Consider the following 14,361-nt stretch of genomic DNA (forward strand, 5'->3'; position numbering starts at 1 on the left):
CGCTGAGGAGATGACCAGGGTGGAGTGAGAGTGCTAAGGCCACACTCTAACCCTCTCTGTGCACACGGGTTCCCATGCTCCGAGGCGGCATTTCAGAGCACGTGGCAGATGGCCTGAGGCCCCGAGGTGACACTTTCCCTAGAAGTGGCCAGGCTGAGCCTTTTTCCAAAGAACGTCCTTTCAAAATAACTCTCGCAGGTAAAGGGAGTGTAGGTGCCCTTAGCCCAGGAGGAGCCCAGACTCACGCTGCTGAAGATCTGCAGGCCGTCGTGGCCGCCCGACACGTAGATCCTGCCCTCAAAGACTGTAACCCCTGCGGCACTGCGGTTCGAGCTCATCGGGGTCACCACTGTCCACCTTCAGGAAGAGGCAAAGGAGAAAAGGAGCCATGAGATCGGGGGGTCCTGCCCTCCCAAGACGGCGGAGGAGGATCTGGAGGAGCTATGCTCTGTTCTGTCCCACCCTGGACAACCCCCCCAGTTGTTACGGCCTCCTCCACCACCTCTGCTCAGGTCACTCTGGCTGCCGCCTTTTGCTTAAGCTTCAGGCCCACGCACTCAAAGTCAGGACGCCCAAGCAAGGCCTCTCTGACAGATCTGCTCCTCCCTAATGCCTCTGGTCTTGTGAATGGGACCACCAGCCATCTAGCTGCTAGATTTATAGTTTCAGAATTTTTTAAGACCACTTCTCCATCATCAACATTCTGTGGTCACCATATCTCCGCTGGTTTGCCTCCTGGTCATTGCTTGTCCCCATTTCACCACTGTTGCGCTGGCTGTGGCCTCTTGTGGGACCACTGCAACTGCCTGCTTTGAGGGGCCTGGCTTTCAGATCATTCCCATCCCACCTGGGCACGGAACGTCCTCTGATGACTCTTACTTCCTCTACGGCGGGCTCCAAGTTCCTTAACGTGCTTCTTTGCCACTGGGTCCTCATCTCCTTTCCAGCTGTACCTTCTGCCACCCACACCTGCTCCTCAACCTCACACAGCAGCTCTTTCTTATCTGCAAGCCTCTCTCCCTGCTGTCTCTTCTCCTGGGATGCACACTTCCCCTCAGAAGGTATCTCTGCAACCTGACTCTGTCCCCTCAGCCGTGGGAAGATGGAAACCCTCCCCACTCTGTACCCAGGAGCTCCAGACACAGGCCCCCAGAGGAGGGCCATCGCTGCGTGCAGCGGCCCCGGCAGACGAGGTGCTGCTTAAGCATCTTAGACATCCCACTCGCTGCCTGACACTTAACAGGTTGGTTAAGTGCGTGGAATAAAGGCTTAAAAGCTCTGTGATGGATCCAATGTGTTTATACTGTAGGGTTCAAATACTGAATACAAGCAGATTAAAATACTGAAATGAAAATCTTGGGCTAACCTTGCTGGTGTTTTTCAAAGAGTGTTCCGCAAAATGAGACCACAGGATAGTGACAGATACAGTGAAATTAAAGAGGTTTCTCTACTGCAGAATTTTTCAGTCGTTTAAAACGTTAATATATGTTATGGGAAGACGAGGCCTCTGGTGGTACAGACATCAATGTTTCCCAAGCTTCTTTAACCATTTAATGTGTAACTTTTCTTCCCCCAAAATCATATATTACCCATTTTGGAAAGTGCTATTCATCTATTTCCCATGCCCTTTCACCTGCATTTCCATTAAAATGAGTTGATTTATTTAAGTGTACAGAGCAGTAACAAATGTTTCCAAGTACCTATGCAGACTATTTGTTTTTAAAATTTATTTAATCATTCATTCATTTAATCAAAGGTTATTAAATACCTATTACATGCAAGGAAGTACAGGTGCTAGACTTCCCTCGTGGCTCAGACAGTAAGAATCTGCCTGGATTCTTTACTGAATGCAGGAGACCAGGGTTTGATCCCTGGGTTGGGAAGATATCCTGGAGAAGGGAACAATCCACTCCAGTACTCCTGCCTGGAGAATTTCATGGACAGAGGAGCCTGGAGGGCTATAGTCTATGGGGTTGTGAAGAGTCAGACACAACTGAGCAACTAACATACACCACAGGAGCTAAATAGGAGAAATCTTCCTTAACCTCGAGAAGCATGAGTAAAGCACTTCTGATCTTCATACTCTGTCTAGCGAGCTCCAATGCCCCAGGGGAGCAGGACTCCTTACTTGTCTGTCTCAGGTGAGTAGGTCTCCACAGAGCTGAGAGAAGAGTTGCCATCGTAGCCACCGCAGACGTAGATCTGTCCGTCCAGCACGACCGTCCCCATGGCACTGAAACAGACACAGCTGTCACCCCGAGGGCTTTAGACTTCCCGAGGCACCCTCATGTACAGAGAAGTAAGCCGAGCCCCCAGCTGCCTCCTTCTAGAGCAGACCTAAATCCCAGGTGTGTGCCTAAGCAACAGTGTAAAATGGAAACGGAACTGCCCTGGGGTTCCTCTTGCCTCCTGCCCTTCCTGCCCGGGGTGCCTCCTCCACCTCCTCCTCAGCCTTTGATACGCTCTTCTGCCCTGCTGTGCTCAGGGTCGGATTCACCTTTAAGGCCCGGGTCAAATTCCTCCCTCTGCTCCTCCAGAAGCCATCCTGGATCCCCCGGCAAGAATGAGTCCCTCCCGACCCCGCCCTCCCAGCGCAGCTCCTTTCTCACAGCTGTCAGTCACCCATTTGTCCAGCACACCAGGCCCTCCCCAGGCACACCGCCCGGGGCACCGGGTCTAGAGAGCCGAGCAAGCCAAAGGCCCTGCCCAGAGGGCTCCCAGACATCGACCCGCCACTTCTTCACAAGTGGGGACCTCCTGGAAGACAGGGGTCCTCACAGTGAGACCCTGACACTGCTGAGTGTGGTGCTTTGTAAGGAACAAGCCCTCAACATATGGGTGACTACGATTTCCCCACACAAATCACTATAAGGTACGGCAGACATCTTTTTGTTACATACATGGCCCTGCATGTCCCCTAACTTGTCTGAGGGGTCAGGCAACAGCTCCAGTTATTTCACACCCACTGCACACAGCAGGTGCTCTCTACTTGCTATCTCGCACCCTCAGCACATCCCACGGGAGGCATCACCATCACCCCTGCAGAGACAGGCAGCTGTGGCTTGAGGAGGCCAGGCGATCTCCTCAGGGCTGCCCAGAGGGCCTGCCTTGGATTTCAACGCCACAAGCCTGTCTCCCACAATGTTCATCGTGCCAAGCTCTCCTAATACCAAAGAACCAGGGTTCTGGTGTAATCATACAGTCTTCTGGTCTACACAAAGCCTCATGGAAAATGAAACATGAGTGCCAAGCTGTCCGACTCACTGTGTTCAGACCTGATGCTGAAGAAGATTAAAAGCGAATCTTGGTGTCTAACAAACAGTAAGATAAAGGATGCCAGACTTAACAGCCCTCTTTCTAATGTACACAGCAAATCACAGTGGTCCATGCGACATCCCTGAGTCAGCCTGGAAGAGGACGAGGACTTGCCTGAGGAGAGGGCTGTGGGAAGGCCACAAACTCACTAGACATGTTACTGTCCTTCTAGAAGTAGACAAAAGTAATAACTGTGAAATTCAACAAAAATGTGAGAAGGATTGAGAGGTGCCACAAAACCATGTGATATTACCTTTCAATGAAATGGTAAAGACAGTGTGAAGAGATAAGGGGAACTACCGCACAACTGCACTCATCTCACACGCTAGCAAAGCAATGCTCAAAATTCTCCAAGCCAGGCTTCAACAGTATGTGAACTGTGAACTTCCAGGTGTTCAAGGTCGATTTAGAAAAGACAGAGGAACCAGAGATCAAATTGCCAACATCTGCGGGATCATAGAAAAAACAAGAAAATTCCAGAAAAACATCTACTTCTGCATTGTTGATTATGCCAAAGCTTTGGACTGTGTAGATCACAATAAACTGTGGAAAATTCTTCAAGACATGGGAATACCAGACCACCTGACCTGCCTCCTAAGAAATCTGAATGTGGGTCAAGAAGCAACAGTTAGAACTGGACATGGAACAACAGACTGGTTCCAAATTGGGGAAGGAGTCTGTCAAGGCTGTATATTTAACTTATATGCAGAGTACATCATGTGAAATGCTGGGCTGGATGAAGCACAAGCTGGAATCAAGATTGCCGGGAGAAATATCAATAACCTCAGATATGCAGATGATACCACCCTTAAGGCAGAAAGCAGAGAAGAACTGAAGAGCCTCTTGATAAAAGTGAAAGAGGAGAGTGAAAAAGCTTGCTTAAAACTCGACATTCAAAAAACTGAGATCATGGCATCTGGTCCCATCACTTCTTGGACAATAGATGGGTAAACAATGGAAACAGTGACAGACTATTTTTCTGGGCTCCAAAATCACTGCAGCCATGAAATTAAGACGCTTGCTCCTTGGAAGAAAAGGTATGACCAACCTCAGTTCAGTCGCTCAATCGTGTCCGACTCTTTGCGACCCCATAAGCTGCAGCACACCAGGCCTCCCTGTCCATCACCAACTCTCGGAGTTCACCCAAACTCATGTCCACTGAGTCAGTGACGTCAACCAACCATCTTATCCTCTGTCGTCCCCTTCTCCTCCTGCCCTCAATTTTTCCCAGCATCAGAGTTTTTTCAAATGAGTCAGCTCTTCACATCAGGTGGCCAAAGTATTGGAGTTTCAGCTTTAGCATCAGTCCTTCCAATGAATATTCAGGACTGATTTCTTTTAGAACTGACTGGTTGGATCTCCTTGCAGTCCAAGGGACTCTCAAGAGTCTTCTCTAACACTACAGTTCAAAAGCATCAACTCTTTGGCGCTCAGCTTTCTTTATAGTCCAACTCTCACATTCATACATGACCACTGGAAAAACCATAACCTTGACCAGATGGACCTTTGTTGGCAAACTAATGTCTCTGCTTTTTAATATGCTGTCTAGGTTGGTCATAACTTTCCTTCCACAGAGTAAGCCGTCTTTTAATTTCATGGCTGCAATCACCATCTGTAGTGATTTTGGAGCCTCCCAAAATAAAAGTCTCCCACTGTTTCCCCATCTATTTACCATGAAGTGATGGGACCAGATGCCATGATCTTAGTTTTCTGAAAGTTCAGCTTTAAGCCAACTTTTTCACACTTCTCTTTCATCAAGAGGCTCTTTAGTTCTTCTTCACTTTCTGCCAAAGGGTGGTGTCATCTGCATATCTGAGGTTGTTAATATGACCAACCTAGACAGCATATTAAAAGCAGAGACATTACTTTGCTGAGAAAGGTCCATTTAGTCAGAGCTATGGTTTTTCCAGTAGTCATGTATGGATGTGAGAGTTGGACTGTAAAGAGAGTTGAGTGCTGCAGAATTGATGCTTTTGAACTGTGGTGTTAGAGAAGATTCTGATGCTGAGAAAGACTGAAGGTGGGAGGAGAAGGGGGAGATAGGTTGAGATGGTTGGATGGCATCAGCGACTTGATGGACATGAGTTTGAGCAAGCTCCGGGAGCTGGTGATGGACAGGGAGGCTTGGCGTGCTGCAGTCCATGGGGTCGCAAAGAGTTGGACACGACTGAGCGACTGAACTGAACTGACCATTGTGGACTGGAACAGTCGTGGGAGAGGGCTCTGGGCAAGCAGCCTGCAGGACTAGAGGAGGGCAGGGAATGATGGTAGAAAGGAGGCTGTCACCAGCCAGCAGGAGAGAAGGCATGTGGTTCATCAGGGGAGACGTGACCACGTACATTTTAAGGCAGTCTGTCACTTTAGGGGGGTGCAGTGGAGCTGGGCCTGTGTGCCTAACAACCACTGTGAGGGAAGGCGCCACCCGGCGGGCTCCTCCCAGACAGCACTCCAGACCTTGTGACATCGCAGCTAGCAAGCAGCCCAGAGCAGACACACAACGAAGAACAACTCATGGCCGTTAAAGCGAAAGAGGCCCTCCTGATGGCGGATATTGAGCAGTGAGCCACCTGAGGCCACAGAAAGCTGCCAAGGACCGAAGGAGCCAGAAGGGGAAGCCCCGAGGCAGAGGCAGGAGGAGAAGGAACCACGAGAGGGGAGAGCTTTTCTACGTATGTTTTCTTCCAAGAACGAAGCTCTTTGGCCTTTCGTGAATCTCACTGATACAAAGGCAGGTTCCTCCCTGCTCGAGGTCATACACAAACACGGCTGAATGCGGACCACGTGTATCACGGCTGTGACTCTTCCATGTGGCAAAGGACTTCCACGCTGAAACATGACTCCTCTTCCTCACACACACAGTGACTGGCATCTCTATCTCTCTTTTTTTCACATGAGCTTACGAGGACAAAACCCAAATCACGGCCAGACAGAGGGGTCTGTGAGGTAAATACTCAGGCCACAGAATTACAAAAGCAGACAAGGCCCTTAAAGGGAGGCTGGTCCAGAGGTTTTCAAAAATAGTATCATTTTAACTTTTTCTTCCCAAAGTCGGGCACATGTCCAGGAGACGCAATACGTAAAAGAGATCAACGCAGAACTATTCTGGTTAAACGAATAGGGCGCCTTGGACGGCTGACTGCTCTGCTGTTAGTCTCGGAAGAGAAACAGCAGCGTGTCCCATGACACCACTGATCTGTGCCGCCGCCCCGAGGGCAGGAGAACAGACAAGTCTGTCCAGGTACACTCTCGCACTCCAAAGCTCCCGCCGTCCAACCAGGACAGTCCACACACAACTGAGGTAAGGAAAGACATCGCCAGTCACTGTAGCATGAAGAAGGATAACCGGAGGCTCTGTGTGGATGTCCTCTCATCTCTCGTCTTACTCAGGAAACATGGGCAGGAGGAGACAAGTAGCCAGCTGTGTGCTCAGGCCTGGGGACCGTGTGAAGCCCCCAGGTAAAGAGCACTGCTGCGCTCCACAAAGCCCCTGCCAGTGAAAGCATGTGGGGCGGGGATCCTAGGGGGAAAGCGAGCATAGAGAGGAATTCTCTCCAACTCCCTCATGTGACTGATGAAGTTAAATCCTCCTTACTTTTCAGCTTTGAAACTGTGGTCCCGGCACCTCTTCGCCGAAACCCTCCTGACGTTCCAGCCCAGCTTTTCTCCCTCCTCGCGTCTTCCATAATAAAAACTTTCAGTCCTTATCTGGCACTTAAGTTACAGGACAACGTCCACACGCCCCTGTGTCATCTCCCCAGGTTCCTCCAAGGACGAGGCAGGGGTTTTACTACAAGCAGACGGGGGTGCTGGCTCCCAGGAGGTACAGGCAGTGGCTGCAGGGATCCCCAAGCCGAAGCTTGCATTTGTTTTACTTTGTGTCCTGCTGATCTAGGATGGTGCCCCCATCCTAGACCACGGGGTCCCAAAGAGTGACCAGGACGCGCAGCCCGCTCCCGGAATACCTTCTCTTGCTGTTCATGCTCCTCACGCGCGTCCACGTGTCCGTCTCTGGGTTGTAGACCTCCACGGTGCTCAGCCGCAGCTGGCCATCGTACCCGCCGATGGCGTAGAGGAGCCCATTCACCACAGCCACGCCGACACGGCTGCGGGCTGTGCTCATGGGATGGCACTTCTCCCAGCGGTTGGCGACAGGGTCGAACACTTCCACCACATTCAGGGAGTCACCTGCATAAAAATTTGCTACTCAAATTAAAACAAATGAGACCGCTCGTTTAGATCACAGCTGCTGGGCAATGATTATATGGCATGTTCGACTCGATCTTATCAGCTCTTCCCACACAATCACTCAAGGCTGGAGGGCCCCCTGAGGAACTGGAGCCAGGGATAACCTCAAACCTAATTCTTTAAGGGAAATCAGAAGCAGACTGGAGGCACTTGTTTCCTTTCTAGAAAGGGCGCTTTTAAGTGGCAAGGCGGTTCTTCACCTGCTGAAAGGCAAAGGTGGAGGCAAATGGGGTCCGCTATTTCCCCGACCCGGGCGGCATGCCACAGAGCAGGCCGTGGCTCCGGTGCGACTGTCGCTTCCTAGCGGGGGGCCCTGGGCAAGCTGCTTGGCATCCCCATCTTCTGTTCTCACACCTGAGATCATTTCCAGGGCAGAGTTCCCACGAGGATTAAAGGACAGAACACCTAGCAGAGTTCTAGACTATACCACGTGTTCAACAAACAGTAACCACAGCAGCAGGAGTAACTCCAACCCCGCCATTTCCACTGTTTTTTTTTTAAAGATCAAATAAAGTGACCCCCTCCCTGTTTTATTCTGCTTTGGGACACTCAGCACCTGCCATGCTCTACGTTCACTAGTTGAGAACTTACCTTTTCCAGGTCATACGGTTAACAAGCAGCAGAGGCCAGGACCCATCTCCCCACGAAGTTTCAATCAAAAGCAAAACTGCGCAGGACTGCCCACCAGCTCCCCACCTCCCATCAGCCTGGCTGACTCTGAAGAGGCCAGGCCTTCACATCCTAGGTGACAACTCCCCGTGCCTCTGCACTGCAAGGACTCAGCAGTCTCCACTGCCCTCTCCTAGAATACTCCCGCCCAACAGTGACGCCTAGGGTGGGCAGGAGGGCACGGGCTCCAGGGAGCGTTCCTCAGAGCCTGACTGTATGACACAAGAGCTGCCAAGAACACGAGGACTATAAGGCACGTGTATTTCACTAAAGGTTAAGAGTTGAAGAGTGAGAAGGATCGACAGTGCAGACCCTGTGCACTTGGAGAATCTTCCTTCTTACGGTGACATGCTCAGAGTCTAAGCCCAGAGGGCCACACGACCCGACGTGATTAGCCTGGTAACAGACCTGGGTCTCTGATGATATCCCATCCAGAGCCCGAGTAAATCCCGTAGCTGATGGGATATTAGAGAATGAGTGCGGGCCCAGGAGCCAGGCCCTTGCTCAGCCCAAAGAACTTGTGAACACAGATCAAGTTCTCTGAGCCTCAATTTCCTCACTGCGAAGGCAGGGGGCCAGGCCTGCGGGACTTCTAAAGACCTTTTGTGCTCTGATATTCTGTTTCAAGAGTGTTAATATCTGACATGCCCGAACAGCAGAGCGATGATATAAAATCAAGAGGCACCGGGGGAGGAAGCAAGGGAGCCAGGCTAGCTTGCTGGGTGCTTCTTCAACCACGGCGGGCCAAGACGGGGCTCTATGAAGGGGAGCTGCAAGATACCTGCTGAGTTGAGGCCCCCCACAGCATAGATGAGCCCGGCGATAGACGTGCAGCAGCGAGGCCGAGTTCTGAAAGCCGGCAGGTGGGGCCGGCGCTCCGGCATGAGGTGATAGTCCTTTGCTTCATCTACCAGGTCCCTGGAATAAAGTGCAAGAATCCAGGACAGGAAGGACTCTCTCCTCTTGGCCCATATTTTCAGGTCCCACCCACAATTGCAGGGGAAGCCTAGGAGGAAGGTTTGGTCTCAAAGAACGCAGGTGAGTCCAGGGCAAACTACACACAGCCACTGAGACCTGCTTGACACCGGAGGGTCAGGACGAGTGGAGCCCACCTCCGCTAGCTAAACAGAAGAAAAGCAGTCTTCTGTAAACTAGCTGGCCTTGGGGAGGCTTAACAAGCTGCCTGCATCCTGTTGCCACTCAGACCCAGCTCTTCCTTTTCGTTTCTGTAACTCACACCTTGCAACGAACCATCTCACCTGGACTGAGGCAGCAGAAGCCAATTGCTCCTGAGACCCCCTGCCTCCAGGCCAGCCTCCACCCTGCCGTCCAGGTTGGTTTTCTAATTAAGACCCTTCCGTAACTACCCACTGCCTACAGAACCAAGCTCAAACTCCCCAACAGCATCCTTGAGACTGCTCATCCCAGGGGCTCAGCTGCCTCCAGCCACACCTCAGCCCAACCTGACACACACCTTCACACTGCTTGCCCCACACCGCTGACTTCCTCCTGAGCCAGCTGCGACTGACGAGCAAGCAGAAGGAAGACACAGACGCTCCTCTGCTGCTCTACTTTATGACCTCCTCCCCCGTGGCTGGCATCTCCTGAGCTGTTTTGGTGGCTCTGCCGCATCACAGTCTCTTTGGTTTACTCTGGGTACCATTTCTACCTGTTTCTAAATGTGCCCCCCCCCTCAACCCTGCCCAGCACTGCAGCTGGACAAACCCACCCGAGGCCAGCACACTGACTAATGTTTACGGAGGACGAGGAGCCCCAGGAAGTCACCACTAAGTCAGCTGCTGGTGCGAACAGGGTCAGGGCACACAGTATAGATGTCTGTAGGCTCATAACAGCTCCATGGATGGAGATGCTAGAAAATCCTCAGATAACTTAGGGGAGGAAGACCCTTCTGCCCTGATGCTTCCACGAGGCACATTTCTCTGCTCAACGTGACAGACTTGGACCCTTGTAGGTTCTAGGCAGAAGGAAGATCAATCTGTGTGCCACAAATTCAGAATGACCACTCCAAATGCTTCTTCCCCTGAACCAAGCGGCCAGGTTCTCTTCCCCACCAGACCCTGGGCAGCATCTGTGTGCAGGCCCACCTCCGCTCACCTGCACTTGTGGCAGCAACGCACCAGGTCATCCTGCTGCACACGGTCCGACAGGAACTGAGGCCGGCAGAGGGGCAGGCGGATATTGGAGAGCAGCTCAGGCAGGCAGGGCCCCCTCTGATCCCGGTCGTACCTGACCCAGGCCAGCACAGCCTCGAAGACCTGCCACGACAGAGAGAGGAGCGCTGGTGGCAACCGGTCCATCCAGAGCCTGCACCCCGGTACCCCCTAATCTCAAACCCTCCGCTCCTTGGGCCCACCCATCTTTCCTCCAACTTGTCTCCTGAATCCACCACTTTCTCTCCACATCCCCAGCTACCCAATTGGTCCAGTCTCTTGAGGGGCAAGCCGAGGCTACTGGAACACCATCCTCGCTTTCATTATGACTTCCTAATGAAGACCTGCCCGAGGTTCCTTCTTCCTCTCTCCTGCAACAAAGCACTGTTGACCTTAATTCTCACAGCTCCTGCATCCTCTTCTCTAGGCATGCCGGCTGTCCCCTTCACCTAGAATGCCCGCATCTCTTCCTTTCCATCTAAACTCATTCCCATTTCTTTAAGGCCTGGATTCAGAACCGGGTTCTCCAAGGAGCCTTCCCTAGGGGCTCCAGCCATAAGGATCTCTCCCTCTAAAGCCCAAAGGCCCTTGAAGAATGTATCACAGTAGATGCAAGCTGCCCTGGACCATATTAACTAGCGGATGAACCAGGGACAGGGCCTCTTGCTCCTGGGATGGGGCGTGTTCCTCTAAATCTCAGGGTCCATGTTGCTGAGCTCAGGCTTTGCTTCTCTAACGGTCACTAACATGCAGGGGAGAGGACTCTTCGGACTTTAAGGAAAGGAGCTGAGCTGGGACTAACATCTCTGCCGAGTGTCTGATGGACTAACATCTCTGCCGAGCCTGGGGCTCCTTTGGCCAAGGTACAGCTTCATGATACCCCAGGACCCGTGACCAGCTGAGCAGGGGCCTTGCTGCCATGGTGCTCTGGGTGTCTGTACTGCTGGGTCCAAATATACCTCCCTGCCACCCTGCGGCTGATGCCCTTCAGTGCCTAGCCCTCAGTGCCCTTTGACTCACTGTCCTCTTAAGACAACCTGCACCACACTTTTGTTCAACAGAAAGGATGACCTTCACTCCTCTCTGGCTACTAAAACCGTACGCTTTCACTTAAGCTTTTCTTTTGTCATTAATTAGGCTGTGTGGCATCTTAGTTGCAGCATGCAAACTCTTAGTTGCGGCCTGTGTTACTGGTTCCCTGTGGTGCCGGCTCAGGGATCAAACCTGGGCCGTCTGCACTGAGGGTGTGAAGACTTAGCCACTGATCCACCAGGGAAGCCCCTCATTTGAGCTTTTCCTGACCACTCTAAGATGTTGTCTTTATTCTGAGAAGACCCTATAATCACCCACACCTCGCTTGGCCAGTACCTTCCATGATTTTCAGTGTACTAGCACCTGATCTGGAGAAGGTGATGGCATCCCACCCCAGTACTCTTGCCTGGAAAATCCCATGGACGGAAGAGGCTGGTGGGCTGCAGTCCATGGGGTTACGAAGAGTCGGACACGGCTGAGTGACTTTCCTTTCACTTTTCACTTTCATGCGTTGAAGAAGGAAATGGCAACCCACTCCAGTATTCTCACCTGGAGAATCCCAGGGATGCGGGAGCCTGGTGGGCTGCCGTCTATGGGGTCACACAGAGTCGGACACGACTGATGCGACTTAGCAGCAGCAGCAGCACCTGACCACTGCCTCCAATCCTTCCAGCTCAGCAACCAGCTCTACCTTGCCTTGCGCACGGCTCTCCCTCACCCACACCTCCCTCTCAGGTCCCCCTCCAGCCATTTCCTCAGCTCTCACCTACACGGGTTCCATGGGTTATCATTCCCATGTTCGTCTCCTATTTCTCTTAGTCACACTTACCTGGAAAAAACACGAGTACCCTGATGAAGCCCAGCTCTTCAAATGCAACCCACTCTCTACCCTGCACCAGTACATACAGCTGCCAGACAACACACAACAGGGCTGACCAGCTTATGTTACATTCGCGACTGCAGATCTCACCTGGCCCTGCCTCCTATCCAGTCCTCTCCAAGTCCCGAGCTGCGTCCATTTACTCTCCCCTCTTTCCTCGATGCCTAGCTTGTACCTTTTCATCTCCCCTCAGATGTCTAACATTCCTCCCTCACCCTCGCTCTCAGTTGAGCGCACAGGAACAAACCAGAAGACAACGTGAGCAGACTCTCTCAGCACCGCCCTTCCCTCCGTGCTGGGCGTGGGCTCTCCTTTCCGCTGTGGACATGAGCGGCCCGAGCTCCTCTCAGACACTCTCCCTGTTCCCTACACTGTCTGTTCTCATTTACCTCAGGAAAACAATCTCCCCTTTCTCCTACATTTCCAATTCTTCCCTCTTCTGGAAAATTCCCATCAACAGTCCAATTGTACTGGAATTTCTCTCATCTTAAAACAATCAAGACCTTCTTGACTTCATATCCCCCTAGCCACTGCCCCTATCTCTACTCGCCTTTAGAGTAAGACTCTTTCAAGAAGTTATCTGTGCTCATTTCCAGTTCATGGAAACATTACTTCTAACAGTAGATTTTGGAAAATAACCCAAACATCGAAGAATGAGGACCATGCAGTTGGTAAAATCAGCTGAGTATTATTTAGATCCTAAAATGTGTGGGAAAGAGGTTCTCATGAAACATGCAGATGGTATGATAAAGCGAACCCATAAGCAGCAACGGGGCACCCACACCACGAACTGCACACCGTGTTCTGGTTTACTTTTTTCCAAAAATGAGAAAGAACAGCAGCCCCCGTGTCACCTGCAGACTCTGCTCTACAGACCTGCTCCTCCGATTTCACGTTCAGTTCATCCCGAGACACCAGCTCGAGAACGTCCTCCAGGGGCAGGGCCAGGAACTCCTCTGACATGGACACCTCCACAAAGTGCTGGTGGATGAAGCTGTTGGCCGCGTCGTACAGCAGGGCGCACATCATGGTCTCAGCAAACTGGCGCACGCCCAGGCAGTTTTTGGGGTGAAGCCTTTTGGCATAAGAGAAGGTGAGAAGAAGAAAGTTAAGAGGAGGAACGTGATCTTGCATCATTCTCGAGTTGGTTCTGGGCGGAGCTACAGAATGGGGAAAAAAACACAAGCTTGGCCCTCAGTTTTGTTGGAAACTCCCTGGTGACATTGGCCGAGCCTCTCTGGGACTCCACTTGTTAAAGGTATAAAACTAAGGCAGATTTTCCTCAAAGACATCTGCCTCGTGGGCCTCCAGTGTCACCAGGGTGGAGGCAGCTTTATGGGAAGCCCTGAGAAGCAGCTTTCGGGAGAGAAGAACGGAGCACATTCTGGGAAATTGTGCTTTCCTTTGGGCATTGACGATCTCGGTTGAAGGTCCACCTCTGGGCACCAGGAAGGCCCTGAAGTTGTAGAATGCAAGTTTAAATCACATGGAGAGATGAATTCTCTTATATCAGGACTCTTCCACGTTTTTTCTCTTTTTCTTTTAAAATTTTTTTTTTGTAAACAGAAAGAGGCTCTCTGGGCCTGACTGCTCAGACAACAGTGACACACATTATTTATGTGGTGCCAGGCCTTCCATACACATTCTTTAGGATCTCTTTAAAAAAAAAAATTTATTTATTTGGCTGGGCCAGGTCTTAGTTGCAGCATGAGGTTCTTTTCCAGTTGCAGCATGTGGAATCTAGTTCCCCAACCAGGAACCTGGGCTCCCTCCACTGGGAGCACAGTCTTAGCCACTGGACCATTAGGGAAGTCACTCTCTAGGATCTTTTAAACAACACCCCAAAATAACAGTAATTGCACTCATTTTTAGGTGGAAAACTGAGGCTCAGAGAAACAAAGAAATGTGCTCACAGTCTCTCTACAAGCAAGTGGGGATGCTGAGACTGAACGTTCCCAAAGCCCTGAGGCAGACGTGTGCTCATCAGAGCCAGGGAAACCCGGGGTCAATTCTGGCCCTGCCACCCTGGGCGACTTGAGGGGATTCCTT

General features: G+C 51.5%; 1 protein-coding gene across 6 annotated transcripts in view; it reads right to left on the reverse strand.

Moving 5' to 3' along the window:
- KLHL18 (kelch like family member 18) overlaps positions 1–14,361 on the reverse strand; it is a 49,632-nt gene that overhangs the window by 3,688 nt on the left and 31,583 nt on the right. For 3 of the 6 annotated variants that reach the window (XM_069561626.1, XM_069561624.1, XM_069561628.1), the window contains 6 exons: positions 13,189–13,387; positions 10,345–10,505; positions 9,011–9,147; positions 7,278–7,500; positions 2,129–2,233; positions 246–357 (listed from right to left, as the gene is read on the reverse strand). In XM_069561626.1, coding sequence (XP_069417727.1) covers positions 246–357; positions 2,129–2,233; positions 7,278–7,500; positions 9,011–9,147; positions 10,345–10,505; positions 13,189–13,387 — 937 coding nt within the window. Of the gene's footprint in view, positions 1–245; positions 358–2,128; positions 2,234–7,277; positions 7,516–9,010; positions 9,148–10,344; positions 10,506–13,188; positions 13,388–14,361 lie in introns of all 6 variants that reach the window. The other 3 variants (XM_069561625.1, XM_069561623.1, XM_069561627.1) reach the window with 1 other exon arrangement.

Source organism: Ovis canadensis, chromosome 19 (assembly GCF_042477335.2).
Source record: "Ovis canadensis isolate MfBH-ARS-UI-01 breed Bighorn chromosome 19, ARS-UI_OviCan_v2, whole genome shotgun sequence".
In the NCBI taxonomy this organism is placed as follows: domain Eukaryota; kingdom Metazoa; phylum Chordata; class Mammalia; order Artiodactyla; family Bovidae; genus Ovis; species Ovis canadensis.